This window comes from Bombina bombina, chromosome 1, assembly GCF_027579735.1.
Source record: "Bombina bombina isolate aBomBom1 chromosome 1, aBomBom1.pri, whole genome shotgun sequence".
In the NCBI taxonomy this organism is placed as follows: domain Eukaryota; kingdom Metazoa; phylum Chordata; class Amphibia; order Anura; family Bombinatoridae; genus Bombina; species Bombina bombina.
The window spans coordinates 342541578-342568743 of NC_069499.1; the positions used below are offsets into that span (position 1 = coordinate 342541578).

General features: G+C 38.2%; 1 protein-coding gene across 1 annotated transcript in view; it reads right to left on the reverse strand.

The window, feature by feature from the left end:
* The window catches only part of LOC128645281 (sterol 26-hydroxylase, mitochondrial), a 216510-nt gene extending 196140 nt beyond the window's left edge, over positions 1 to 20370 (reverse strand). Inside the window, exon 1 of the mRNA XM_053698143.1 lies at positions 20019 to 20370. Within this exon, the coding sequence (XP_053554118.1) occupies positions 20019 to 20324 (306 nt within the window). The 5' untranslated portion in view covers positions 20325 to 20370. The remainder of the gene's footprint in view (positions 1 to 20018) is intronic.
* Positions 20371 to 27166: the final 6796 nt, after the last annotated feature.

A 27166-nucleotide genomic window follows, 5' to 3' on the forward strand; every position in this document is an offset into this window, starting at 1 on the left:
CAATGGAGGAGAGGAACTTGTATTAGGAAAGGTTAGTGTAGGTTGTGTGCACCCCTGAACAATAAAGTCTTAAGTGAGCGCTTGAAGCTTTCAAAACTAGGGGAGAGTCTTTTGGAGCGAGGCAGAGAGTTCCACTAGATGGGAGCCAGTCTGGAGAAGTCCTGTAAAGGGGAATGTGAGGAGGTAACAAGAGAGGAGGAGAGTAGGAGGTCATGAGCAGAGTGAAGGGGATGGGAGGGAGAGTATCTGGAGACAAGGTCTGAGATGTAGGGGGGCAGTGCAGTTGAGGGCTTTGTTTGTCAGAGTTAGGATTTTGTGTTTAATCCTGGAGGCAAGAGGAAACCAGTGAAGGGATTGGAAGAGAGGTACAGCAGATGAAGAGTGACGTGAAAGGAAGATGAGCCTAGCAGAGGCATTAATTATGGATTTAAAGGAACTAGGCGGCAGCTAAGGAGACCAGAGAGGACGGAGTTGCAGTATTTGAGGCGGGAAAGGATGAGAGAGTGGATTAAAATCTTAGTTGTATCTTGTGTAAGGAAATGTCTAATTTTAGAGATGTTTTTAAGGTAGAAGTGGCAGGATTTAGCCAAGGCCTGAATGTGAGGAGTGAAAGAAAGAGCTGAGTGAAATGTGACTCCAAGACATCGGGCATGCGGGGTAGGGGTAATGAGGCAGTTGTCGACAGTTATAGAGGGATGGGGGTGTGGAGATTTTAGAAGAAGGGGGGAATATAAGGAGCTCAGTTTTGGAGAGATTTAGCTTAAGGTAGCAAGAGGACATCTATGAAGAGATGTGAGAAAGACAGTTAGTGACCCAGGTTAGCAAGGCAGGAGATAGGTCTGGAGCAGAGATGTAGATTAGGGTGTCGTCGGCATCCAAGTGATATTGAAACCTGTGGGACTTTATTAGGGAACCTAATGATGACGAATGATGACCACAATTAATGGTTTGCAAAACTATGCACATTGTTCAAATAAACTACTTAAAATTCTAGTTTATCTTATCTCCTCTCCACTGATTGTTGCCAAATAGCTGTAAATAAGTGTGTAAACATAATAAAGTTCAATACTTTTATTAAATACAATGCAAAAAAAGTAAAATGTTTCGACTCAAAGACTGCCTCGAATATGTGTGTATATATGTGTATACATATGTATACTTATTTATGTGTTCATATGTGTAAATATGTATGTACACTTATACATACAGATATAAAGACATAAATACACATGTATACACGTGTGTATATATATATATATATATATATATATATATATATCCTTTGAGTCCTTCCCACTGAAAAACCTTGAAACATGTGATATCATTTGTATTCATTTTCATGTGTTTTGAATAGAAATATTTGAAATTTCAAAAAATTGTCTTTTTATTTTAAAATACGAATTATATATATTTATATATATTTACTTGTTGTTCTGACGAACAACAAGTGAACAAACCAAAACTTTTAAAGGCCTGTGTACACCTCCCCTAAAAAAGCAGCCAATTATGGCTGTCCTTGTGCAAAAAATGCTCCAAAATAATGCTGAGAATAATTAGCAATCAAATAAACGTGTCACCATTATCGGTGGTTAATAAACAGATGTGAAATATAAATGTGGTAGATTCCATTCACCCCCTATGACACGATCAGCTAGACATTCAGGCTATACATCGTTTAACTAGAACCAACACCTCGATCTTCAGATCGCATGAAGTCACAGCAAAAACAAAATTTGCATTATAGAAAACCAGCCTATTACAGTCATCAAGGCAGGGTCCACCGTGCCCAATTCTACTCCTGAATGGACAGCAGAAACCAGCATGTAATGCACAACAAGGAGCCTAACGGGTAGTACGATTGAAAACGGACCAATCAGAACTCAATATCACAGACAGGCCTCACAAGTAGATGACGGCCCAGGAGGGATGTCATTAGGGGACGGATCATATGTATAATAATATACAATACTATAGAAGCGATCCAATCAGCAAACAAAACAAAACTAATTATAACAATCAAATACAGAGGATTCCCATTTCTGAAAAAGGGGACTATAAAATAATATAAAAATTTTATCAGTAGTAAGTACGGCTAACGCCGAAACGTGTATACTGCATTTTCCCTTGTACACTTTTGCTTCAGACCTTCCATGGAGTGCATGTATTTTTAACATATGTTAATAAAGTATTGACTTTTTATCGCAAGCTGCTCCACTCTTTGGTTTGGATTCATTAGCCTGTTCTGGAGCAGCTTTTCTACCTGGAGGTTCCGACTACAGCTGTTTACCCTGCGGGTTTTCTCCGCCCTCTCTTTGAGGCCTAAGCCATTGGATGAAGGCAGGAGTGACGTCAGCAGGCACCACGTGATTGGAGTGTGGACACGGCGTTCAAGCCGGGAGGTATGGAGGAGCCGCAAGAGTGAGCCGTTATTCCCGTCCTTCCTTGTTCCCCTCACATACTCGAAGTCTGGGTGATTTGCATGGGACGCACACACCACAGGACTACAGCTTGTTTTCTACGGAACCGAAACCTGCATCTTTAACAACAGGACAGAGCGAGTCTACCAGCTAACTCCACTACTATACCCTTACAGGTAACACTGTTACACAATATTGTTTGCATACCTAGCAACAGTTTAGCTACATCAGTAGCGGTTTCTTATATAGGGTATAGTGTGAACTTTACCGCTCACCCACATAGTGGGTTTTACAGTATAGGAATCTGTATAGTACAAAACTGTATTATTTGCCTCACCCAACAGCATAGCCAGAATTAATTTGAATACTAATTTGGGTTTTTCTGAAATATGTGATGTTATTTCATTGGACAAACTTGCCAATGAAACGGTTATTGATGCACCACATACCAGTGTAGAACAATTTGTGGGATACAAGAATCCCTGTACCTTTTATCCAATCCACAACTGGGGCCCCATAATAGAAAAATTCTACAACAGAGTAGAGAAAGATCTCAGAGATCTGGCATCCAATAAAAATCTTAAAGTCAGAGACAATTTGTCATTATGTAAGAGACAAGCATTAAAGGAGCTTCAGACTAATCATGACATTGTGATTAGGGCGGCTGACAAGGGGGGGCTCGGTTGTGGTAATGGACAGACAGGCTTACAGGGCAGAGACCTTACGCCAACTGTCAGATATCACCCAATACTCTGTTTTACCAGCTGATCCCACCAGGAAATACCAAATGGATTTGATGCACCTTCTGGATGATGGTCTGGAGAAAGGGTTTATTGATCATAGTATTTTTGAATACCTCTACGTTTCTCACCCAGTCATTCCAATCTTCCACCATCTCCCGAAGGTGCATAAATCCTTAACGGATGTTAGAGGACGTCCGATAGTTAGTGGAATAGGCTCTCTATTCGAGCACACATCTGAATGGTTGGGCACAATTTTATGTCCATTGGTACAGATGTTACCTAGCTATCTTCGCGATACTAAGCATGTGTTAAGGGTAATACAAGACATTAGATGGGCTCCATCTTATTATTGGTTGACAGTAGATGTCAGTGCTTTATACTCTTCTATCCCACATGTTAAAGGCCTCCTATTTGTATGGCAGGGAGAACAAGAGGAGGTACTTTCCTTCATTGATTACATCAACACAAATGATGCGAATCTGCATTTTACCTATGAAGGGGTCGATCCGATATAAATCGTCGCCCGCAAAAGCCGGCGACGCCAATATTTGCACGGATTTGGTATCACATATACGGCGTAACCTAGAAGTTACGCCCGTATATTTCTGCCGTCGCCCGCAGTTTTTTGGGCCATAGGCAGGTATACCAAACCCGCGCAGTTTGGTATCCAATATGCAGCGTAAGGACTTACGTGGCGAAAATGGAGAAAACTTACTCCATTTTCACCTCGCCACAAAAAGCAGCCGTAAGAAGCCTTACGCTGACTATTGGAGCCCCGTAACTCCCTAAACTAACTAGAAAATAAACCTAACACCTAACGCATGCGCAATGTCTATCTCCCTGTCAACCGCGATCTGCTAAAATAAACCTAACACCTAACGCATGTGCAATGTCTATCTCCCTGTCAACCGCGATCCCCCCCCCCCGAAATCCCTAATAAAGTTATTACCCCCTAAACCGCCGCTCCCGGACCCCGCCGCCATCTACATAAACTAACCCCCTACTGTGAGCCTCTAAAACCGCCGCCATCTACCTTATCTATCCCCTAATCTGACCCCTTACACCGCCGCCACCTATATAAAAATTATTAACCCCTAATGTAAGCCCCTTACACCGCCGCCATCTCTATTAAAATGATTAACCCCTAATTTAATCTACCTACCCCGCCGCCAGCTATATTATCTATATTAACCCTAAGTATATTATAGTTAATATAGGTATTACATTATATATATTAACTATATTAACCCTAATTATATTAGGGTTAATATAGTTAATATAGTTACTATAGTATTTATATTAACTATATTAACTCTATCTAACCCTAACTAAATTTATATTAAATTAATCTAATTCATTTATAAACTAAAATATTCCTATTTAAATCTAAATACTTACCTATAAAATAAACCCTAAGATAGCTACAATATAATTAATAATTACATTGTAGCTATGTTAGGGTTAATATTTATTTTACAGGTAAATTGTTAATTATTTTAACTAGGTATAATAGATATTAAATAGTTATTAACTATTTAATATCTACCTAGTTAAAATAATTACCCAATTACCTGTAAAATAAATCCTAACCTAAGTTACAAATACACCTACACTATCAATAAATTTAATAAACTACAAACATCTATCTAAAAATACAATTAAATTAACTAAACTAAATTACAAAAAAAAACAAACACTAAATTACAAAAAATAAAAAAAAGATTACAAGATATTTAAGCTAATTACACCTATTCTAAGCCCCCTAATAAAATAATAAACCCCCAAAATAAAAAAAATTCCCTGCCCTATTCTAAATTCAACAAATTTCAAAGCTCTTTACCTTACCAGCCCTTAAAAGGGCCTTTTGTGGGGCATGCCCCAAAGAATTCAGCTCTTTTGCATACAACAAATACAATACCCCCCCCCCATTACAACCCACCACCCACATACCCCTATTCTAAACCCACCCAAACCCCCCTTAAAAAAGCCTAACACTACCCCCCTGAAGATCTCCCTACCTTGTCTTCACCACACCGGGCCGAACTCCTGATCCGATCCGGGCGATGTCATCCTCCAAGCGGCAAAGAAGAATTCTTCCTCCGGCGACGTCTTCCTCCAAGCGGCAGCAAAGTCTTCATTCTTCCGGCGGCATCTTCAATCTTCTTTCTTCGCTCCGCCACCGCGGAGCATCCATCCTGGCCGACTGCTGAACTTGGAATGAGGTACCTTTAAATGACGTCATCCAAGATGGCGTCCGCCGAATTCCGATTGGCTGATAGGATTCTATCAGCCAATCGGAATTAAGTTAAAAAAATCTGATTGGCTGATTGAATCAGCCAATCAGATTCAAGTTCAATCCGATTGGCTGATCCAATCAGCCAATCAGATTGAGCTCGCATTCTATTGGCTGTTCCGATCAGCCAATAGAATGCGAGCTCAATCTGATTGGCTGATTGGATCAGCCAATCGGATTGAACTTGAATCTGATTGGCTGATTCAATCAGCCAATCAGATTTTTTTAACTTAATTCCGATTGGCTGATAGAATCCTATCAGCCAATCGGAATTCGGCGGACGCCATCTTGGATGACGTCATTTAAAGGTACCTCATTCCAAGTTCAGCAGTCGGCCGGGATGGATGCTCCGCGGCGGCGGAGCGAAGAAAGAAGATTGAAGATGCCGCCGGAAGAATGAAGACTTTGCTGCCGCTTGGAGGAAGACGTCGCCGGAGGAAGAATTCTTCTTTGCCGCTTGGAGGATGACATCGCCGGAGGAAGAATTCTTCTTTGCCGCTTGGAGGAAGACATCGCCCGGATCGGATCAGGAGTTCGGCCCGGTGTGGTGAAGACAAGGTAGGGAGATCTTCAGGGGGGTAGTGTTAGGCTTTTTTAAGGGGGGTTTGGGTGGGTTTAGAATAGGGGTATGTGGGTGGTGGGTTGTAATGGGGGGGGGGGGGTATTGTATTTGTTGTATGCAAAAGAGCTGAATTCTTTGGGGCATGCCCCACAAAAGGCCCTTTTAAGGGCTGGTAAGGTAAAGAGCTTTGAAATTTGTTGAATTTAGAATAGGGCAGGGAATTTTTTTTATTTTGGGGGTTTATTATTTTATTAGGGGGCTTAGAATAGGTGTAATTAGCTTAAATATCTTGTAATCTTTTTTTTATTTTTTGTAATTTAGTGTTTGTTTTTTTTTGTAATTTAGTTTAGTTAATTTAATTGTATTTTTAGATAGATGTTTGTAGTTTATTAAATTTATTGATAGTGTAGGTGTATTTGTAACTTAGGTTAGGATTTATTTTACAGGTAGTTGGGTAATTATTTTAACTAGGTAGATATTAAATAGTTAATAACTATTTAATATCTATTATACCTAGTTAAAATAATTAACAATTTACCTGTAAAATAAATATTAACCCTAACATAGCTACAATGTAATTATTAATTATATTGTAGCTATCTTAGGGTTTATTTTATAGGTAAGTATTTAGATTTAAATAGGAATATTTTAGTTTATAAATGAATTAGATTAATTTAATATAAATTTAGTTAGGGTTAGATAGAGTTAATATAGTTAATATAAATACTATAGTAACTATATTAACTATATTAACCCTAATATAATTAGGGTTAATATAGTTAATATATATAATGTAATACCTATATTAACTATAATATACTTAGGGTTAATATAGATAATATAGCTGGCGGCGGGGTAGGTAGATTAAATTAGGGGTTAATCATTTTAATAGAGATGGCGGCGGTGTAAGGGGCTTACATTAGGGGTTAATAATTTTAATATAGATGGCGGCGATGTTAGGGGCTCACTTTAGGGGGTTATAGATATAATATAGCTGGCGGCGGGGTAAAGGAGCGGCGGTTTAGGGGTTAATAACTTTATTAGGTTGCGGCGGGGTAAAGGAGCGGCGGTTTAGGGGTTAATAGCTTTTTTATTGTTAGGCTAGTGAGGGGGGATGGGGGATAGCGGATAGAGGGTTAGACGTGTCGGGCTATGTTAGGGAGGCGTGTTAGACAGTGCGGGCTATGTTAGGGAGGCGTGTTAGACAGTGCGGGTGTTTTAGACTTTAGTCAGGTTTTATAGGCGCCGGCAGTTTCTAACGTGCCGCAAGTCACTGGCGACGCCAGAAATTTGTACTTACGCAGATTTCTGGACATCGCTGGTTTGTGAGACTTACGGCACGTTAGCATCTGACGGCGACTTATATGGGATGGCTCGAGTTGCGAGCTGAAACTGCGGGCGACGCCGGTTCCCTCGCTTGCGCCGCAAACTGCGATCGATATCGGATCGCGCCCGAAATGTCTGGCACATCAATAAATTTTTTGGATATCACACTTAGGGCGCGATCCGATATCGATCGCAGTTTGCGGCGCAAGCGAGGGAACCGGCGTCGCCCGCAGTTTCAGCTCGCAACTCGAGCCATCCCATATAGGTCGCCGTCAGATGCTAACGTGCCGTAAGTCTCACAAACCAGCAATGTCCAGAAATCTGCGTAAGTACAAATTTCTGGCGTCGCCAGTGACTTGCGGCACGTTAGAAACTGCCGGCGCCTATAAAACCTGACTAAAGTTTAAAACACCCGCACTGTCTAACACGCCTCCCTAACATAGCCCGCACTGTCTAACACGCCTCCCTAACATAGCCCGACACGTCTAACCCTCTATCCGCTATCCCCCCTCACTAGCCTAACAATAAAAAAGCTATTAACCCCTAAACCGCCGCTCCTTTACCCCGCCGCAACCTAATAAAGTTATTAACCCCTAAACCGCCGCTCCCGTACCCCGCCGCCAGCTATATTATATCTATAACCCCCTAAAGTGAGCCCCTAACACCGCCGCCATCTATATTAAAATTATTAACCCCCAATGTAAGCCCCTTACACCGCCGCCATCTCTATTAAAATGATTAACCCCTAATTTAATCTACCTACCCCGCCGCCAGCTATATTATCTATATTAACCCTAAGTATATTATAGTTAATATAGGTATTACATTATATATATTAACTATATTAACCCTAATTATATTAGGGTTAATATAGTTAATATAGTTACTATAGTATTTATATTAACTATATTAACTCTATCTAACCCTAACTAAATTTATATTAAATTAATCTAATTCATTTATAAACTAAAATATTCCTATTTAAATCTAAATACTTACCTATAAAATAAACCCTAAGATAGCTACAATATAATTAATAATTACATTGTAGCTATGTTAGGGTTAATATTTATTTTACAGGTAAATTGTTAATTATTTTAACTAGGTATAATAGATATTAAATAGTTATTAACTATTTAATATCTACCTAGTTAAAATAATTACCCAATTACCTGCAAAATAAATCCTAACCTAAGTTACAAATACACCTACACTATCAATAAATTTAATAAACTACAAACATCTATCTAAAAATACAATTAAATTAACTAAACTAAATTACAAAAAAAAACAAACACTAAATTACAAAAAATAAAAAAAAGATTACAAGATATTTAAGCTAATTACACCTATTCTAAGCCCCCTAATAAAATAATAAACCCCCAAAATAAAAAAAATTCCCTGCCCTATTCTAAATTCAACAAATTTCAAAGCTCTTTACCTTACCAGCCCTTAAAAGGGCCTTTTGTGGGGCATGCCCCAAAGAATTCAGCTCTTTTGCATACAACAAATACAATACCCCCCCCCATTACAACCCACCACCCACATACCCCTATTCTAAACCCACCCAAACCCCCCTTAAAAAAGCCTAACACTACCCCCCTGAAGATCTCCCTACCTTGTCTTCACCACACCGGGCCGAACTCCTGATCCGATCCGGGCGATGTCTTCCTCCAAGCGGCAAAGAAGAATTCTTCCTCCGGCGATGTCATCCTCCAAGCGGCAAAGAAGAATTCTTCCTCCGGCGACGTCTTCCTCCAAGCGGCAGCAAAGTCTTCATTCTTCCGGCGGCATCTTCAATCTTCTTTCTTCGCTCCGCCACCGCGGAGCATCCATCCCGGCCGACTGCTGATCGGAACAGCCAATAGAATGCGAGCTCAATCTGATTGGCTGATTGGATCAGCCAATTGGATTGAACTTGAATCTGATTGGCTGATTCAATCAGCCAATCAGATTTTTTTAACTTAATTCCGATTGGCTGATAGAATCCTATCAGCCAATCGGAATTCGGCGGACGCCATCTTGGATGACGTCATTTAAAGGTACCTCATTCCAAGTTCAGCAGTCGGCCGGGATGGATGCTCCGCGGCGGCGGAGCGAAGAAAGAAGATTGAAGATGCCGCCGGAAGAATGAAGACTTTGCTGCCGCTTGGAGGAAGACGTCGCCGGAGGAAGAATTCTTCTTTGCCGCTTGGAGGATGACATCGCCGGAGGAAGAATTCTTCTTTGCCGCTTGGAGGAAGACATCGCCCGGATCGGATCAGGAGTTCGGCCCGGTGTGGTGAAGACAAGGTAGGGAGATCTTCAGGGGGGTAGTGTTAGGCTTTTTTAAGGGGGGTTTGGGTGGGTTTAGAATAGGGGTATGTGGGTGGTGGGTTGTAATGGGGGGGGGGGTATTGTATTTGTTGTATGCAAAAGAGCTGAATTCTTTGGGGCATGCCCCACAAAAGGCCCTTTTAAGGGCTGGTAAGGTAAAGAGCTTTGAAATTTGTTAAATTTAGAATAGGGCAGGGAATTTTTTTTATTTTGGGGGTTTATTATTTTATTAGGGGGCTTAGAATAGGTGTAATTAGCTTAAATATCTTGTAATCTTTTTTTTATTTTTTGTAATTTAGTGTTTGTTTTTTTTTGTAATTTAGTTTAGTTAATTTAATTGTATTTTTAGATAAATGTTTGTAGTTTATTAAATTTATTGATAGTGTAGGTGTATTTGTAACTTAGGTTAGGATTTATTTTACAGGTAATTGGGTAATTATTTTAACTAGGTAGATATTAAATACTTAATAACTATTTAATATCTATTATACCTAGTTAAAATAATTAACAATTTACCTGTAAAATAAATATTAACCCTAACATAGCTACAATGTAATTATTAATTATATTGTAGCTATCTTAGGGTTTATTTTATAGGTAAGTATTTAGATTTAAATAGGAATATTTTAGTTTATAAATGAATTAGATTAATTTAATATAAATTTAGTTAGGGTTAGATAGAGTTAATATAGTTAATATAAATACTATAGTAACTATATTAACTATATTAACCCTAATATAATTAGGGTTAATATAGTTTATATATATAATGTAATACCTATATTAACTATAATATACTTAGGGTTAATATAGATAACATAGCTGGCGGCGGGGTAGGTAGATTAAATTAGGGGTTAATCATTTTAATAGAGATGGCGGCGGTGTAAGGGGCTTACATTAGGGGTTAATAATTTTTATATAGGTGGCGGCGGTGTAAGGGGTCAGATTAGGGGATAGATAAGGTAGATGGCGGCGGTTTTAGAGGCTCACAGTAGGGGGTTAGTTTATGTAGATGGCGGCGGGGTCCGGGAGCGGCGGTTTAGGGGGGTAATAACTTTATTAGGGATTTCGGGGGGGGGGGATCGCGGTTGACAGGGAGATAGACATTGCGCATGCGTTAGGTGTTAGGTTTATTTTAGCAGATCGCGGTTGACAGGGAGATAGACATTGCGCATGCGTTAGGTGTTAGGTTTATTTTAGCAGATCGCGGTTGACAGAGAGATAGACATTGCGCATGCGTTAGGTGTTAGGTTTATTTTCTAGTTAGTTTAGGGAGTTACGGGGCTCCAATAGTCAGCGTAAGGCTTCTTACGGCTGCTTTTTGTGGCGAGGTGAAAATGGAGTAAGTTTTCTCCATTTTCGCCACGTAAGTCCTTACGCTGCATATTGGATACCAAACTGCGCGGGTTTGGTATACCTGCCTATGGCCCAAAAAACTGCGGGCGACGGCAGAAATATACGGGCGTAACTTCTAGGTTACGCCGTATATGTGATACCAAATCCGCGCAAATATTGGCGTCGCCGGCTTTTGCGGGCGACGATTTATATCGGATCGACCCCCAGGTGGCACAGATGAAGGTACAATAGAAAGTAGTATTTACAGGAAACCTATCTCTGGCAATTCTGTACTACATGCCACTAGTTGCCATCAAAAAAAATGTATCCTATTCCATTGCTAAAGGTCCACTCATTCGAACTAAGAGGAACTGTAGCACAGAAGTAAATTTTAAACGACACCGAGCTGATTTGGTGGAGAGAGGATACCCTAAAAAAAAACTATCAAAAGAGCTATTAAAGAAGTTGATAATATTGATAGATCCACCATTTTGATTGACAAGCCCAAACCATCCACCTCTAAAAACTTGAGTCAGATCACATTTGTGACTGACTACCATAGTGACTACCAAAACATCTGTAATATAGTGAGAAAGCACTTTAAGCTTTTGATAGCAGAGGATAAACTTATTGATTGTGTCAAGACAGGCATCAGGTATTCCTACAGGAGAAACAAGTCTTTGGGAAACTACCTTGCACCTACAGTTTTGCCAAAAACACCTTCTCCTACAAATTCATGGCTTACCAGTAAAGGAATGTATAGGTGTGGTAGTAGCAGGTGTAAAGCCTGTGACTATATTGAGCTCTCTGATACCTTTACATCTGCTGTCACGGCCGTTCTTTTGACATAAATTACTGTTTGAATTGTACATCAAATTTTGTGATTTATTTAATCACGTGCACATTGTGCAATATTCAATATGTCGGACTTTCGACCCGTGACATCAGATCTTGAATAAGGGAACACCTGTCTACCATCAAGTTGGGAAAATCTACATCTCCCATAGTACAGAATTTTGTTCTTTCACATGCGAAAAATGTCTCTAGCTTTAAATGGCTAGCAATTGACAAAGTCCCCCCTCCAAAAAGGGGAGGAGGTAGACAAAAATTGTTGGAAAAATGGGAAATGTTGTGGATTATCAAATTGAGCACCAAGGTCCCACTAGAGCTCAATGCGGAATATGATTTGATCAACTATTGGGAGTGAGCACCGTTATATGGATATGTTTTACAGCGCATGGATGATTGTGTATTCTTCTTATCCTCCTTGCATTGTGGGGTTTTTGTATTTTGGCATTTTAGGCTTAAACTGAAATTAGAGGCATATTATGCTTATACTATGTCTAAATTACTACATCCTCTTTATATAGTTTGGTCCCATTTTCTTTATTATTTTTTGTATTATTTCTCCTATTATAATTATTTATATATACATTTAATATTTTGGTTCCCTTTTTTTCTTATAAATTGTTTCACCGTTTTTTTAGGGGTTGAATATAATAAATGTATATTGCATATGTAAATTATGTTTATTTAGTACATATGTATATGATTGCTTTGTTTGTTTGTTTGTATCTTAGCAATTTCAAGTACAAGGGTATTGGTTGGGCCAATATAGGTCTAAGCCAATGGGAGTGCTACACACCCTTTTTAAACGTGCACCTTTGTGCACTTTTTTATCAGTAGTGAGTACGGCTAACGCCGAAACGCGTATACTGCATTTTCCCTTGTACACTTTTGCTTCAGACCTTCCATGGAGTGCATGTATTTTTAACATATGTTAATAAAGTATTGACTTTTTATCGCAAGCTGCTCCACTCTTCTTTGGTTTGGACTATAAAATAATATACCCTCTATTAACAAGAGTGCAAAAAAACTAGTATGTGATCAAGAACCATATATTGGGCTGTAAGCCTAGCCGGGGTAACGATCCAATATATCAAAAAAGATAAACTAGCTATTAACTTTTTACACAACAAATTTAAAAATTTAAAAAGTGAGACTAGCTATATGCTTTTAACAAATAGAACTATCAAAACAGTGAGACTAGCCATATATCTTTTGTACAACAAATAAAAATGAGCTATCTATCATCCCAAAAGAATTATAGTGATAATAATAATAAATTACAAGAAAAAAACACCAGGAGTTCTAAGTGTGCATAAACTCAGAGAGCATCTATAGAGATGTAACCCTATATGGTATTAACACAATAAGCACTATTGCCCAGAAGTAAGGACTATAGAGAGGCAAAAGACCGTTATGTAGCTGTACCACTGCACATACATCCCCATAGATTGGTTCAGGTATATGAAAAGTAATCTCAATATAACCAGACACATAACTTTCAGAACATATGCAGATCTTACATAGACAAAAAAATCTAGGGACCATATGTCTAGAGAGAGTGCAAGGAATCCTAAGAGTCCACCTGAAGCATAAGCCTCCCACCACCTAGGGACCCTGTAATTCTAGGTTAATCGGACACAGAGCGTGGATGGTATTGAACCACCATCAAAAAAGTGAAAAGATAATGAAAAACGTTGACCTGCCACTGCCTGCACTGATATCATGTGTGACATGATGCTTAACTAGTGTCTCTGACTACAGGGCTTAGTCTGTTTTACCCATTGGTGTTTATATGTGTGTGTGTGTGTGTGTGTGTGTGTGTGTCTCTGTGTGTGTGTATATGTTTGTGGAACCAGCAAATTACAGACCTTGTTACTACAGCATGGGGGGAGGGGTAAACAGTGTCACTATACAGTACCACTATATACAGTATGTAGGGGGCTGGACTATGTCACAGACTACTGTGGTCACTTTATAAAGTACAGGGGCAGGTAGGGTCAGGCCAGCCATCTCACCGGCAGATTACAGACTGGGTCACTGACTCACTATATACAGTACTGGTGGGTTAAACAGTGTCACTATATACAGTAAAAGGGGGTCAGACCATCTCACAGACTGTGGGCACAGGGTACCTCCTTTTGCAGACATGTAATCTGATTCACATTTTTTTCTGTGTTAAATGTTAAATAAAAAAGGGATATGTATCAAATTCACTTTGTTTTTTTTGTGGGGGGCTTTCTTAGATTCTTGCACCTGGGCCCTGTGGTTTCTAGTTACGCCTCTGAATAGGCTGTTTTTTTTTCTATAATTCAAATTTTATTTTTGCTGTGACTTCATGCGATCTGATGATTGAGGTGTTTGTTCTAGTTTATAGAGTATAGCCTGAATGTCTAGCTGATCGTGTCATAGGGGGTGAATGGAATCTACCACATTTATATTTCACATCTGTTTATTAGCCACCAATAATGGTGACACGTTTATTTGATTGCTAATTATTCTTAGCACTATTTTGGAGCATTTTTTGTACACAGACAGCCATGATTGGCTGCTTTTTTGGGGGAGGGGTACACAGGCCTTTAAAAGTCTTGGTTTGTTCACTTGTTGTTTGTAAGAGGAAGGGACAGCATTTGGTCCCGAAACGTCACAAATAATAAAGAATTTTGTCACGAATGGCAGAAGACCAGTGAGTGCTTATTTCTATAAATTTGCATTTAATCACATTATAGCACCCTGGCGGATTTTGTTTGATGGTGGGAGCGCATACACCCGATCAGATATATATATACTCTTAAAGTCACCAGGGATCAGCACTCTCACTTTCCAAAATCTTTGCCAGGGTGTCAGGAACATAAATCACATAGAAGTTGTAAATCCCCACTCACTGAACTTTAAATTAATATCGTTATTTGTAAATAGTTTACTATTTAAAAGTAAAGATATTAATTTAAAGTCCAGTGAGTGCGGATCTACAACTTCTTGTATATATAGAAGTTGCCTGTCCATCGACTGTGGGAGGACAGCTTGAAAGCTGCTTCAGTGCACACTCTGCATAGTTGCCAACAGTACCTGATTTCCAGGGACAGTCCTTGGATTTTGTTGTATGTCCCTGGATTTTTTTTGTCCCTGGAAATGTCCCTGAAAATCTCTTTTGCACAACATTTGTTGTTATATATATATATATACACACACACACACACACATGGGTGTGTTTTGATTGCAGAACTGAGTGGGCGGAGCAGTTGAACAGTAGGTCGTCAATACTCCAGTAACCTGTTTGCTTGATCTGCTGCAAAGTGTCCCTGGAATTTTTTTTTAAATGTTGGCAACTATGACTCTGACTTTTACAAAGTTCTTCAATAAAGTTTGAACTTTTAAATTCCTGTGAGTGCCCATACTTCTGAGACCGAAATATATTTTTAAACTTTTGGATTGCACCCAGGTCTATCATTAAAGTGATGGTAAATTCACCCCAACAGTTTCACATATTATTAAAGGTCTTCTCCTAACTAGCATATCGATATGCTTATTTAGCACAAAAGTCAACTGTGCTTTAATTTAGCAGTGTTTTATTCACACATTACCTCATCTAACGCAGCCTCTCACTACGATTTTCATTTAGGCTTACTTGACTGGAAGCTGTTGTAGCCAATCATAGCCTCACCATGCGCCCCATGTAAATCAATTACTGCACACTCCCGTGCCTGGAACACTGCCTGTAATTTAAAATGCGCATACTGTTAACAGTAAGCAGCATCACTGTTTATGTAGCGCAAATAGCGTAAAGGGTTGCACATGCGCATTTTAAATCTCTCTCTCCAAACACATCTGTTTATATTCATATAGATATATAGGTATAGATACAGTATATATTTTAAAACAAAAATAACATTTTATTCTACGTGAAGAATATTGTAATGTAAAGTATTTTTAACTCACTTCGGATTAGCGCAGTTAGTCTAACGCAGTGTTAAGTTAGAGTGTGAGAAATAACTTACTGTTATTTTGTTTTTTAACGGCGCACCCCATAGAAGTCTGTGGAGAGAAGAAGTTAGCGTGTTCATGGTATCCGACTTCCACACTTATGCTAACTTTTTACTTTCAACTTGTAATACGCGCACTAACCCCACCACATTCAAAATTTTACTTTGAGTGCAGTTAGCGCATGAACGAAAAATGTATTTAGCGCTCCATTTGTAATCTGGCCCTATATATGGTGCTCTCCCTGTCCAATAACAGTGATCACTGTTACCAGGTGGGGAAAGCGGCAGGTATAGCTGCTGTGCCGTCTGTTTTGTGTAAAGGCTGCTTTTCTGGGTTGGGGCTAGTCACATGCTGGTGTTCCCCAATACCTATTAGACCACAAGGGAAGCTTCCCCAGGGACTATCCTGACACCAGGTAATAACGTTGGGGGAAAGTATTTATGTTGGCAGGAAGAAGGGGGAGAGGGATGTAAAATACATAAAAAGCATTTTTTTATTATACCCCACTAAATAATCTCATCTCTTCTCCTAAATAGCTGGAAGAGGTCATTAGAATTAGCATGTACTTTTGGCACATACCCTGTCACCATTCCAACCTTGCTCAAACTTCTCCAAATGCTCTTCCAAATTAAAGTGAAAGTCAACCATAGCGTTTTTGAAATGCTAGGGTAGACTGTTGAAACAAATAAAGGGCACTTTCATTCATGAAGTATAAGATACGTCATGCACAAAGTGCCTTTATTCGTTTCAACCGTTCTTAGCTGCTACAGCAGCCCACGGCCAAATTTTTTTTGTTAAGAGGTGACATTTTCACCTCTTAGCCAATAGCCATGCGGTAAATCCGGTTTGGCGCCCATGGGAGCCGGATTTACTGCATGGCTATTGGCTAAGAGGTGAAAACGTCACCTCTTAGCAAAAAAAATGTGGCCGTGGGCTGCTGTACCAGGTAAAAACGGCAAACGAAAAAGTTCAGTCGTGACTGTATGTGGCCTTTCTTGAGGAGTGTTTTTTTTTTTCTTGCAACCCTCCCATACAAGCCAGATTTGTGAATTTGTGATATTGTTGTCACATGCACACAACGACCACTCTTTGCCATAAATTCCTGCAACTGCTTCAGAGTTGCTGTGGGCCTCTTGGTAGCCTCTCTGACCAGTTTCCTCCTGGCTCTTTTATACAGTTTGGCGCGACATCCTGATCCAGAGAGGGTCTGTGTTGTTTGACTACTTGGTAAACTCATTTGTCCTATCTTGGCTGTCTCTGTGTTTTCTTGTTAATGTTTTTGCAAATGCTCAGGCCGCTAATGAATAAATATGTATAAATACAATTTGGTCTGGGCTTAATAAAAAGTTAAAATACAGTTTAAATCACGCTTTTAAACTATGAAACAAGTACTCTACTACATATGCTCATCAGAAAGTTACAGCTAAATGTACTAATGTGATATAAAATAGGTGCATGCACATATCATTGGTGAAGTAATACATTGTTCATTCAGACACATCAGGCAGTTATCATCAATAGTTAATTAAATAGCTGCCATATATTACTTTCACATTGAGTTAAAGGGCTCCATATATTAAGCAGCGTATGCTGTCTGCATTTAGCGATGTTGAGCGGATATGCTTCACTATAGCGAATCATGTCCGCTCAACACTTAAAGGGATATTCCAGCCAAAATTGGAAACCACGTGGGTGCATTTCTATATTGAACAGAAGCAATTTTGTAATATAAATGAATTAGCAAAAATGCTTCTAATAAAAGCTATAGCTGTATCAAGTATATTTAAGTATGCACGTGCACCAGCATTTTAAACACAGCACTTGCTCAGAGAGCCTAAGGTGCTTGTACAATCTGGTAATGACCCAATTTGTTCATTGCTGACATGATACAAGCCCCAGTTATAATCTGAACAGCTGCATTATTTAAAATGTGGGTGCAGTGACAATATCTAGCTATGCTTCACATGCGCATGCAGAGAAAAACGTTAACACTAAAACAATGATAACTTTTACTAGAAGCATTTTTGCTAATACATGTATATCACAAATATGTTTCTATTCAAAGATGTAATTAATCTATGTGCATTTAGATTTTGACTGGTATGTCCCTTTAATAAATTTACCCTAAAGTCTGCTTCTGTGAAGGTCCATGACAATCCCTGTGAAATCCACCACGAAAAGACCTGTTTCTTATAGTTGTTATATGTGTAATCAGATGATCTATTTGACATAATTTGGGTGGCTTAAGGGGACATAAAGGGCCAAATTAAATTGCTCTAATTTGAGCTTTTTATTGTTGCAATGTTGCTTGGACATAGCCACATGTTTAATCACCTTTAACACATAGTTAAAGTCAGCTTTAGCGTAGCAATGCACTTTTGCGCCAGAGGTGAAAATGGCTGGTTATTGGTGGCTGCACACATATGTCTCTTGTCATTGGCTCACCTGATGTGTTCAGCTAGTTCCAAGTAGAACATTTCTGTCCTGGAGCTGACTTTAACTATGTATTTAACCCCTTTGCAGGAATAAAGATATAATTTATATGCAAGCAAGAATACATTAAGAAAAATGCTTTAACAATTAGATTTTCTGTGGGCATTAACATGTTACCCTCATAATACCAGGATCACCATCAAATTGTGCCAATAAAAAAATATATAAGAAATATTAATTCATTAACTAAATAAATAAAAACTAAAATGAAACCATAATGTAAAAAAAAAATATTATTGTTTACTTTACATGCAAACTGTCAGCACCACATGCACTCACATTGTGCATGGGTTGAAGGTAAATAAAGTCATATTAAAGGAACATGGAACCCAACATTTTCTTTCATGATTCAGTTTCATATGTGATTTTAAATAACTTTCCAGTTTTCTTCTATTATTTAATTAGCTTAATTCTTTTTATCCTTAGTTGAAAAGCATACGTAGGTAGGCGCAGGGCAGCAATGCACTACTAAGAGCTAGCTGGTGATTGGTGATGACACATACATGACTCTATTCATTGGTTCCTCAGATGTGTTCAGCTAGCTCTGAGTGGTGCACTGCTGCTCTGTCAACAAAGGATGCTAAATTGGAATTGTGTTTAAAATCACATGCTCCGTCTGAATCATGAAAGAAAATATATTGTTTTCATGTCAGCTTCTGTCCCTTTAACTTTGTTCTCACCTTGCAAATGAAAAAAATAAAACATACAGTTTTGTTGATTTGTCATTTTATATCATCTTGGTTTTTATACTGATTTTAGGAAGAAAGTACCTAATGTCTAAAGACATCTAGATTTTATGTTTAAGTTTCTAATATCCTAGGAACAAGCTGGTAGACGGGAAAACGTTAGGACAAAAAATAAAGAGAAATAGAAAATACCCATAATATGCTTTTTCAATCTAATTTTGTATTTCTGACATTATACAATGTGATATTTTGAAATGGGTTAAACACACATACAAGTTGTGCCCCAATAAGATTACTGCTTATTAGCCAATCAAGAGAGAGCATACTAAAGTATGCTTCCTGTCACCCACTACATGCTTATGTGCAAGAATATTGGGGTGTTAGGACTTTAGCAACGTGTTAACCCTTTGCAAAAGTAAAGCATACAGCAAAAAATAATTTTATTCAAAATAAAATTAAAAAACATATAAAAAAAACATTAAAGGATCTTTTAAAATTAGGCATTTATTTTCACATTAGAATCTCACTTATGGTTATTTTGTAAGGTGAATGGGCATATTAATGGGTAATAAGGATACTATTCATTAGCCAATCAGGACAGTGCATACTAAAGTATGCCTCCTGTCACCCACCACATGATTTGGAAGAGCATTGGGGTGTTCCATGACTGCTGCTATAATAACAACGTGTTTAACCCCTTTAACACGCAGTAAAAAATAAAAAAAAACAACATTAAATGATATTTCAAAATAAAGCAATTTATTTCCACAATAGAATCTCACGTTTGGGTATTTTGTAAGGTAAATGTGCCTATTGAATGTGTATATTATTTCCTATTTACGTTTCATACGTTTCTAAGCGTTTGTATGTTTTTTCACTCAGAATTCAAACATAAAATACAGGTTCAACAACAGAACAGAGAAAATGGTGTAACCAGCCAAAGGTAAAGAAAAATAGGAACTACTAATACACAAGATTGAGTTAGCTTTTTTGTGTGTGTGGCAGGTTAACACTTACCTGTAACTCGTGTGAGTATAGTAGGTAGCCTCTCAGAAAAACCCAGTATATATTGGTGAGCAGAGATGGTCCAGGTAGGTCTTCTGCTGTTTTCAGCCTTTTCTCTTCTACTGTACCAGTTGCTGCCCCTGTAACTGCTCTGCCCTGGCTCGCTGTTACTCTGTAAGTCTGCACAAACAAGCAGCCCCTTCCCTTGGTCAGCGAGGGCAGGAGACGCCTGCAAGCCGGGGATATCATTGTTGAATTGAGCCCTAGAATAGTTCGGTTTATTTCTAGGATATGCAAAGCATTAAGAAGCCTTGTCATGGCTGACGCTGCCTGCCTGCTGGCTGATCTTATTACACAATGCACTGGGCTCACATAGAAGGCACCAGCCCAGTAACTCCCACTTTAACCAGTTGACTTCTGGAAAACAGTATTGCACAATACAGAACTGCTACTGTTGTGCAGCTAATAATAATGCAAAATACTTTGTTGCCTGTGGCCTTTAATTTACAACAATATTCAAATCTAGAAATGCCAACGAAACTGATTGGTTATAGCATTGTTTAAACCAGGAGAATTGCAAATGTAAGTTTCTACAAGGTACTATAAATTGTGAGCAAAGTTTTATTTTTTCCCCTTTTCCCTTGTAGTTCATATCTCAAAGCCAATAAAAGATAAAGAGAACTTACACGTTCAAGGCTTATTATTTCAGTAAGCCCAAAGATACATAACACCCCTATGTTGTCACTTCCCACATAGGTTGTGTTAAATATATCCTTATACCCTATAACACGTTTTTACTGCCAGCTTCAACCCTTAAATAAATATCAAACTGGAAAAATAAATGTCAATGCCTTACAGTTACATTTAAATCTATAACTTTGAAAAAAAAATATATTTTTATAAATCAATTTGATGGATTTTTATTTGTTTTAAAAACTATATTTATTATTATGCACATTATACAATGATCTTTTTATTTGTGAAAATAATAATTGTTTGCATGTATTTATATTTTGTGATAGAGTAGGCCTAGCCATAACTGTCCTCTCCGACTCCTTTCTATATGCTGTCAGCTACTTGCATATCAGGAAGGATATTAAATACATTTGTAGAGAAACATAATTAAAATATCTTTGTTTTAGTTGTAATTTTTTTCAAAAATAATTAAAATATTTTTTACCAGTATATATAAGTAATATTGGCTTCTGTAAATCAAAAGAAAAAAACAAACATGTTTTATGGTCTAAAAGTATGTTATCAAGTTAGCCTTTTTGCAGATGACTGCAATATTTATGCCATTTTTACAGTGATCACCACTGGTAGAATTATATGAATATAGAACACGATTATTACGTAAATCTATGTGATTCTCCTTATTTGAAAGAGTTTTTTTTAAATTGAAAATAAGACAATCAGTTTAATTTATCTCTTCTTTTCTCCTCACAAAATCATTAATATGACATGTTATGTTATTTTACTACAGATACACGAAATATGCAATTTTCATAAGCAGTGGTGCAATGGGTTAAAAACGCTTCTTTTTCTTTTCTTAGCTTGAATTACTTTACTGGGCCCCATCCCATAAACAGTCAGGAATTTTCTTTCTTTGTGTTACTACATTTCTCTGTTCACTATCTGTTTACAAGAAAAACTACAATTCACTTTTTAGACACTGCAGTACTGAAACATATAATCTAATTTTAAAATTATCACAAATTGATCATTAAAAAGACCTTGAGATATGGAATTGTGCAGCATTCACCAGTGTATATGAATGTCTTGGACACTGTACTAATTCACTTTCTTTGGTAAGAATGTTTTATACATTAATGCAAAACTAAAAAAGTGTAAATTTGATGTTTTACATTGTTTTAGATTAGCACACAGCACAGAGAAGAATGTTAACATTTTTGTATCTTTTACATACAGTTTAAAAGTTACATAACATAGAAAAAGGCCACATGAATGATATAGAGCAGTGATAGCTAACCTTGGGACCACTGATGTTTCAGGACTACATTTTCCATGAAGCTCAACTAGACTGCAGAGTGCCTAAGCATCATGGGAAATGTAGTTTTAAGACATCTGGGTTGCCAATGTGAGCCATCACTGATATAGACTAAGGTCTTGTGTCCGAAACTTTGTTGATTCTGTGGTCTTGCTGTACAAGCTGAACAAACATGGACTCTAAAGATATTGGTGGTGCTGCTCTTTTTGTTCATGACTGATATAGAGCAATGCAGTGACTGCAAAAATGTATTATGCATACTAACCCAAAACACAGCTGTCAGAAAGGCATCATTGTCACCGATCTGTTAAAGGGACAGTCTACGCCAAATTTTTGATTGTTGAAAAAGATAAGTAATCCCTTTATTATCCATTCCCCAGTTTTGCAAAGCCAACATGGTTATATTAATATACTTTTAACCTCTGTGATTACCTTGTATCTAAGCCTCTTCTGACAGCCCTCTTATTACACAACTTTTTAATTATTATCTATTTACTTGTATTTTAGCCAATTAGTGCTGTGTCCTGCACAACTCCACAAGAGAGAGCACAATGTTATCTATATGGCACACATGAATTAGCAGTCTCTTGTGAAAATCTAATAAAAAAAGCATGTGATAAGAAGCTGTATGTAATATCTTAGAAACAGGCAGAAATTTAGAGGTTTAAATGTTATAAAGTATATTAATATAACAATGTTGGTTGTGCAAAGCTTGGGAATGGGTAGTACAGGCATTATCTATCTTTTTAAACGATAACAATTTTGGGGTAGACTGTCCCTTTAATGCACACGATTTCTGTCACATTGTAAGAAATGGTTTACTATGTATACAATATTATTATTGTCATTTATTTGTATTGTTCTGCAAAACTACATATTCACATAGGTTTTGATCATGTGTACATTTAATGGACTTATATGCTAGAAAGAAAGCCAAATAATCGATAGTTGGTCTCACAATCCTGTAAGTATTCAAATCTAAAAGGTATAATGGCAGCTGTTAGACAGCAAGATGCCAGGAACTCCCTACCCCCAAAGAGACATCCTGAGTAGGCAAGAGGTGGGACTGGCCTAACTAGTTATGTTAATACACATAAACAGTTGATACATTTGGAACTAGTTGTATATAGACTGCTGAGAGTGGGAGCAGAAGTTCTGGGACCTGCCATGACTGAAGAGAGGCTGCAGTTTAGAATGAGAGTGGAATTTTGAGGGCCCAGCAGTGTAAAGGTCCTGAGTGAACCTTGGACCAGAGACCAGTCCTGGAGCAGCCCCTAAAGATAAGAGACCCACAAGCAGGAAGTCTGAGAACACTGGCCCATAAGAGAGTGAGACCCCATTATATATGGGTTTTAGTATAGTGGTACTATTTTTTTGCACTTTGTGTATGTTTGTAAGTTGTTATTCTTCTACACAACTCACATAACAGTGTTTTCATTTCTGTATTTCTGTACACATTATAACATCTTTGTATTAATCACATTTGTGTATGTCTTGATTTTGTCACCTGTTCCCTAGCGAATGTCTTACAACATACTGCCAGAAGACGAGGAGCTTTACCAGTATGTGGTTAAAATTAGAGAACAGCTTTGAAGAGCTTCGGGCACAGGAGGAACAGAAAATAATAGAATGGTAATTAATAACCATGTTATTGTAATTGTGCTAAGCAGTTTAATATCCCTCTAAATTGACATAAAGGAAACATTTTGGGCCAGATTACGAGTTAGCGATAAGGGATTTATCACAGGGGTTTGGGCGTGTCGGGCTTACCACTGCTATTACGAGTTGAAAGTAAACACAATCGCTTGAGCACAATAGCGTTTTACGCTAGAATGATTACCGCAACTTCAGAGATCTGGTTAACTGTTTTGCAAAACAAAAAAGTTGCACATATACATACATACATACACATCATTAGACATGTATATGCTATCTTCCTCTATAACATTACATTTGAACCGCATTGTTAATTTTAAAAAAATATTAATTTTAAAATGTTTTATTAAATATTAATTTTTCCAGTCTAACCGTTAATGGACGTCCGTTCTCCAACCCCTCCATGACATCTCAAATGTTGGCGGTATAGACCAACTCTGTACTTCCCACATGCTAATAAAGTGACGCCCAGTTTTCCTCCCACTGAAGCTCGCTCACGCTTCTGTTTCTACAGAGCGGCTTTTTTTTCTGACAATGCTACTGTGCATGCGTCAATGTTGTATATATACATCAATACCATATGCAGAGCTTCACTATTTTCTTTAGATAGATGCGTCTTCTGAAGAATCAAATGCGCAATTGCAAAATTTGTTGCATGCTCTATTATATACAATGTTTAAAGCATCGATCTCTTCCCGTGAACGTAGGATTTTGGGCATGCGCTTAACTCAGAAAAGAGGAAAACTGAAGTAGATGATGTCATCGTGCGCGTTCACTATTCTGGTACATAGCGTGACAGATATCATCACTATAGGTTGATCTCTAATTCTTCAAAACTAGAAGAAAAAAAAGCGGCGGTTCGGTAGGTGGACAGTGAACACACAAGTGGTAAAAGTTTGGCGATCAAATAAATAGTATAAAAAAAAGTTTTTCAAAAAATTGATGAATGAAACGTATGTTGAATACATGTTGCACATGTAATTTTGAGGTTTAAATTTCGGAGTATTATTATTATTTATAAAATATTTTACCAGGAAGGATACAAGTATGTCCTGGGTCCACAAAACATTGCATTGATACAATAGGGTACAGTAAAATACAAAAACAATAATAATACACATTTAACATTGAACAGGTAGGATATATATAATCAACCATGCATTCTGTTTTTAGATATGTAGAGAGGGATCTCTTAAAGGATATTAGGCTTGGGGAAGGTTTGAAACTATGCGGGAGGTTGTTCCATATTTGTGGTGCTCTGTAGGAAAAGGAGGATCGAGCTGCTTTATTTTTGTATTGAGGCAAGCTAAAAAATGTTCTGGTACTGGATCAGAGGTTATAGGAGGTGGGAACAGCCGGGGAGAGCATTCTGCCCAGGTAGGGCGGGAGCTTCCCAGAAAAGCTCTTAAACACAAGGCAGGAAAGATGGAGGGTGCGTATGGATTCCAGCGACAGCCAGTTTAGTTCTTTTAGCAAGTCACAATAGTGGGTCCTGTAGTTACATTGTAGCACAAAGCGGCAGAACGAATTATACAATGTATTAAGTTTATTAAGGTGAGTTTGCGGTGCAGATGCATATACTACATCCCCATAAACCATGATTGGCATCAGCAGTTGCTGTACAATCTTTTCCTTTACTGTAGGGCTGAGGCAGGATTTGTTTCTGTACAGGGCACCTAGTTTTGGATAAAGTTTAGATGCAAGTTTTTCTATGTGGAGGCCAAAAGATAGATTGGGGTCTAACAACATACCCAAGTATTTGAAAGAGTGGACTGCGGTCAGTGTGCAATTTGATTTTGTTTTGATGTATAGATGGGAATTTTGTAGTTTGTGTAATTTAGGTCCCGTTCCAAAGATCATTGTGACAATTGTCAGTGTTTAGGAAGAGTTTGATTTTTGAAATCCACTTTTCTACCTCTGTGAACTGGTCTTGGAGCACTGCTTCAAGCTGCGGCAGAATGGAATTGTTTGCATAGATTAATGTGTCATCTACGTACATGTGTACAGTTGAGGATTTGCAGACATTAGGCAGATCATTTATAAATAATGTGCATAGTAGGGGGCCAAGAATGGAACCTTCGGGAACACCACACGTAACTGGGAGAGGGAGGGAGTCGCTGTCAGAAATGGAGACATATTGTGATCAATCCGATACATGTGATCGAATCCAGATTAGCGGACAATCACCAATACCTGAGTTTTTTAGTTTGAGCAGTAGTATGTCATGGTCTACTGTGTCAAAGGCCTTTGCAAAATGAAGGCAAATAGCTCCAGTTAGGTCTTCTTGTTCCATGCCAGTTTGGATGTCGTTGCAAACGTTTAGGAGGGCAGTTGTAGTGGAGTGATTCGGGCGAAAACCTGATTGATCGAGGTCAGTTAGTTAGATTGTTGGTAATACTCACATAATTGCATATGGACGCATTTTTGACAATACTGGGAGCAATGATATTGGGCGATAGTTAGAAACCAAGGTTATCTCCCCACTTTTATGGATAGGCACTACTCTTGCAATCTTCCAAAGTTTGGGTATGTATCCAGACACCAAGGTTTCGTTAATTAGGGTTGTGACAGGGTTAGCAATTGCCGGCGCACTGAGCTTCAACAGCATTGCTGGGATTTGATCAGGTCCAGACTGGTTTTTCATTTTTAGATTATTAAGGTGTTTCTTAATGACATTGATGGGTACAGGTCTAAAATTGAACTTCTCTTTATTGGGTCTTTTCTGATTTAGTGGGGCCTGATCCACATTTGTAGTTTCAGGTTGCATGTCATTTATTAGTTTGTCAATCAGGGTGGTGGAGCATCCAACAAAATAATTGTTAAAGGCATTTGCTACTTTTAAGGGGAGTTGCAGGATTTGGTTGTCCACATTGACAGTGGAGGGTTGGGAGTGGATTGGTGGAGTTTGTAAGTTATTTATGACTTTCCAAAACGTTCTAGGGTTTGATATGTTATTGTTCCGATTTTCACAGAAATATTAGACCTTGGCCAATTTTGTTTGTTGATTGCATATATTTTGCCATTGTCTATATACACAGTGATCGTTCATAGAGCCAGTATGCTTGAACTTTGACCACAATGAATCCCGAAACTTGTACATTTGAATGAGGTCAGCTGTGATCCAATTCAAATGTGCTCCTTTTACTCTCACCTTACGCAGCAGGGCATACAAATTCCAAACTTGTAGGAGTTCGGACTGAAAGAATTCAACTGCAGGGTCTAAATCTGGGATTAGGTTTAATTTGTGCCAGGGGAGGTTCCTGATGAATGAGGTCAGCTGTGATCCAATTCAAATGTGCTCCTTTTACTCTCACCTTACGCAGCAGGGCATGCAAATTCCAAACTTGTAGGAGTTCGGACTGAAAGAATTCAACTGCAGAGTCTAAATCTGGGATTAGGTTTAATTTGTGCCAGGGGAGGTTCCTGATGTCATGTAAAAATGATTGAACATTACATTTTTTAAAGGACCTGGTGATTTTAACCTTGGGAGAGGATT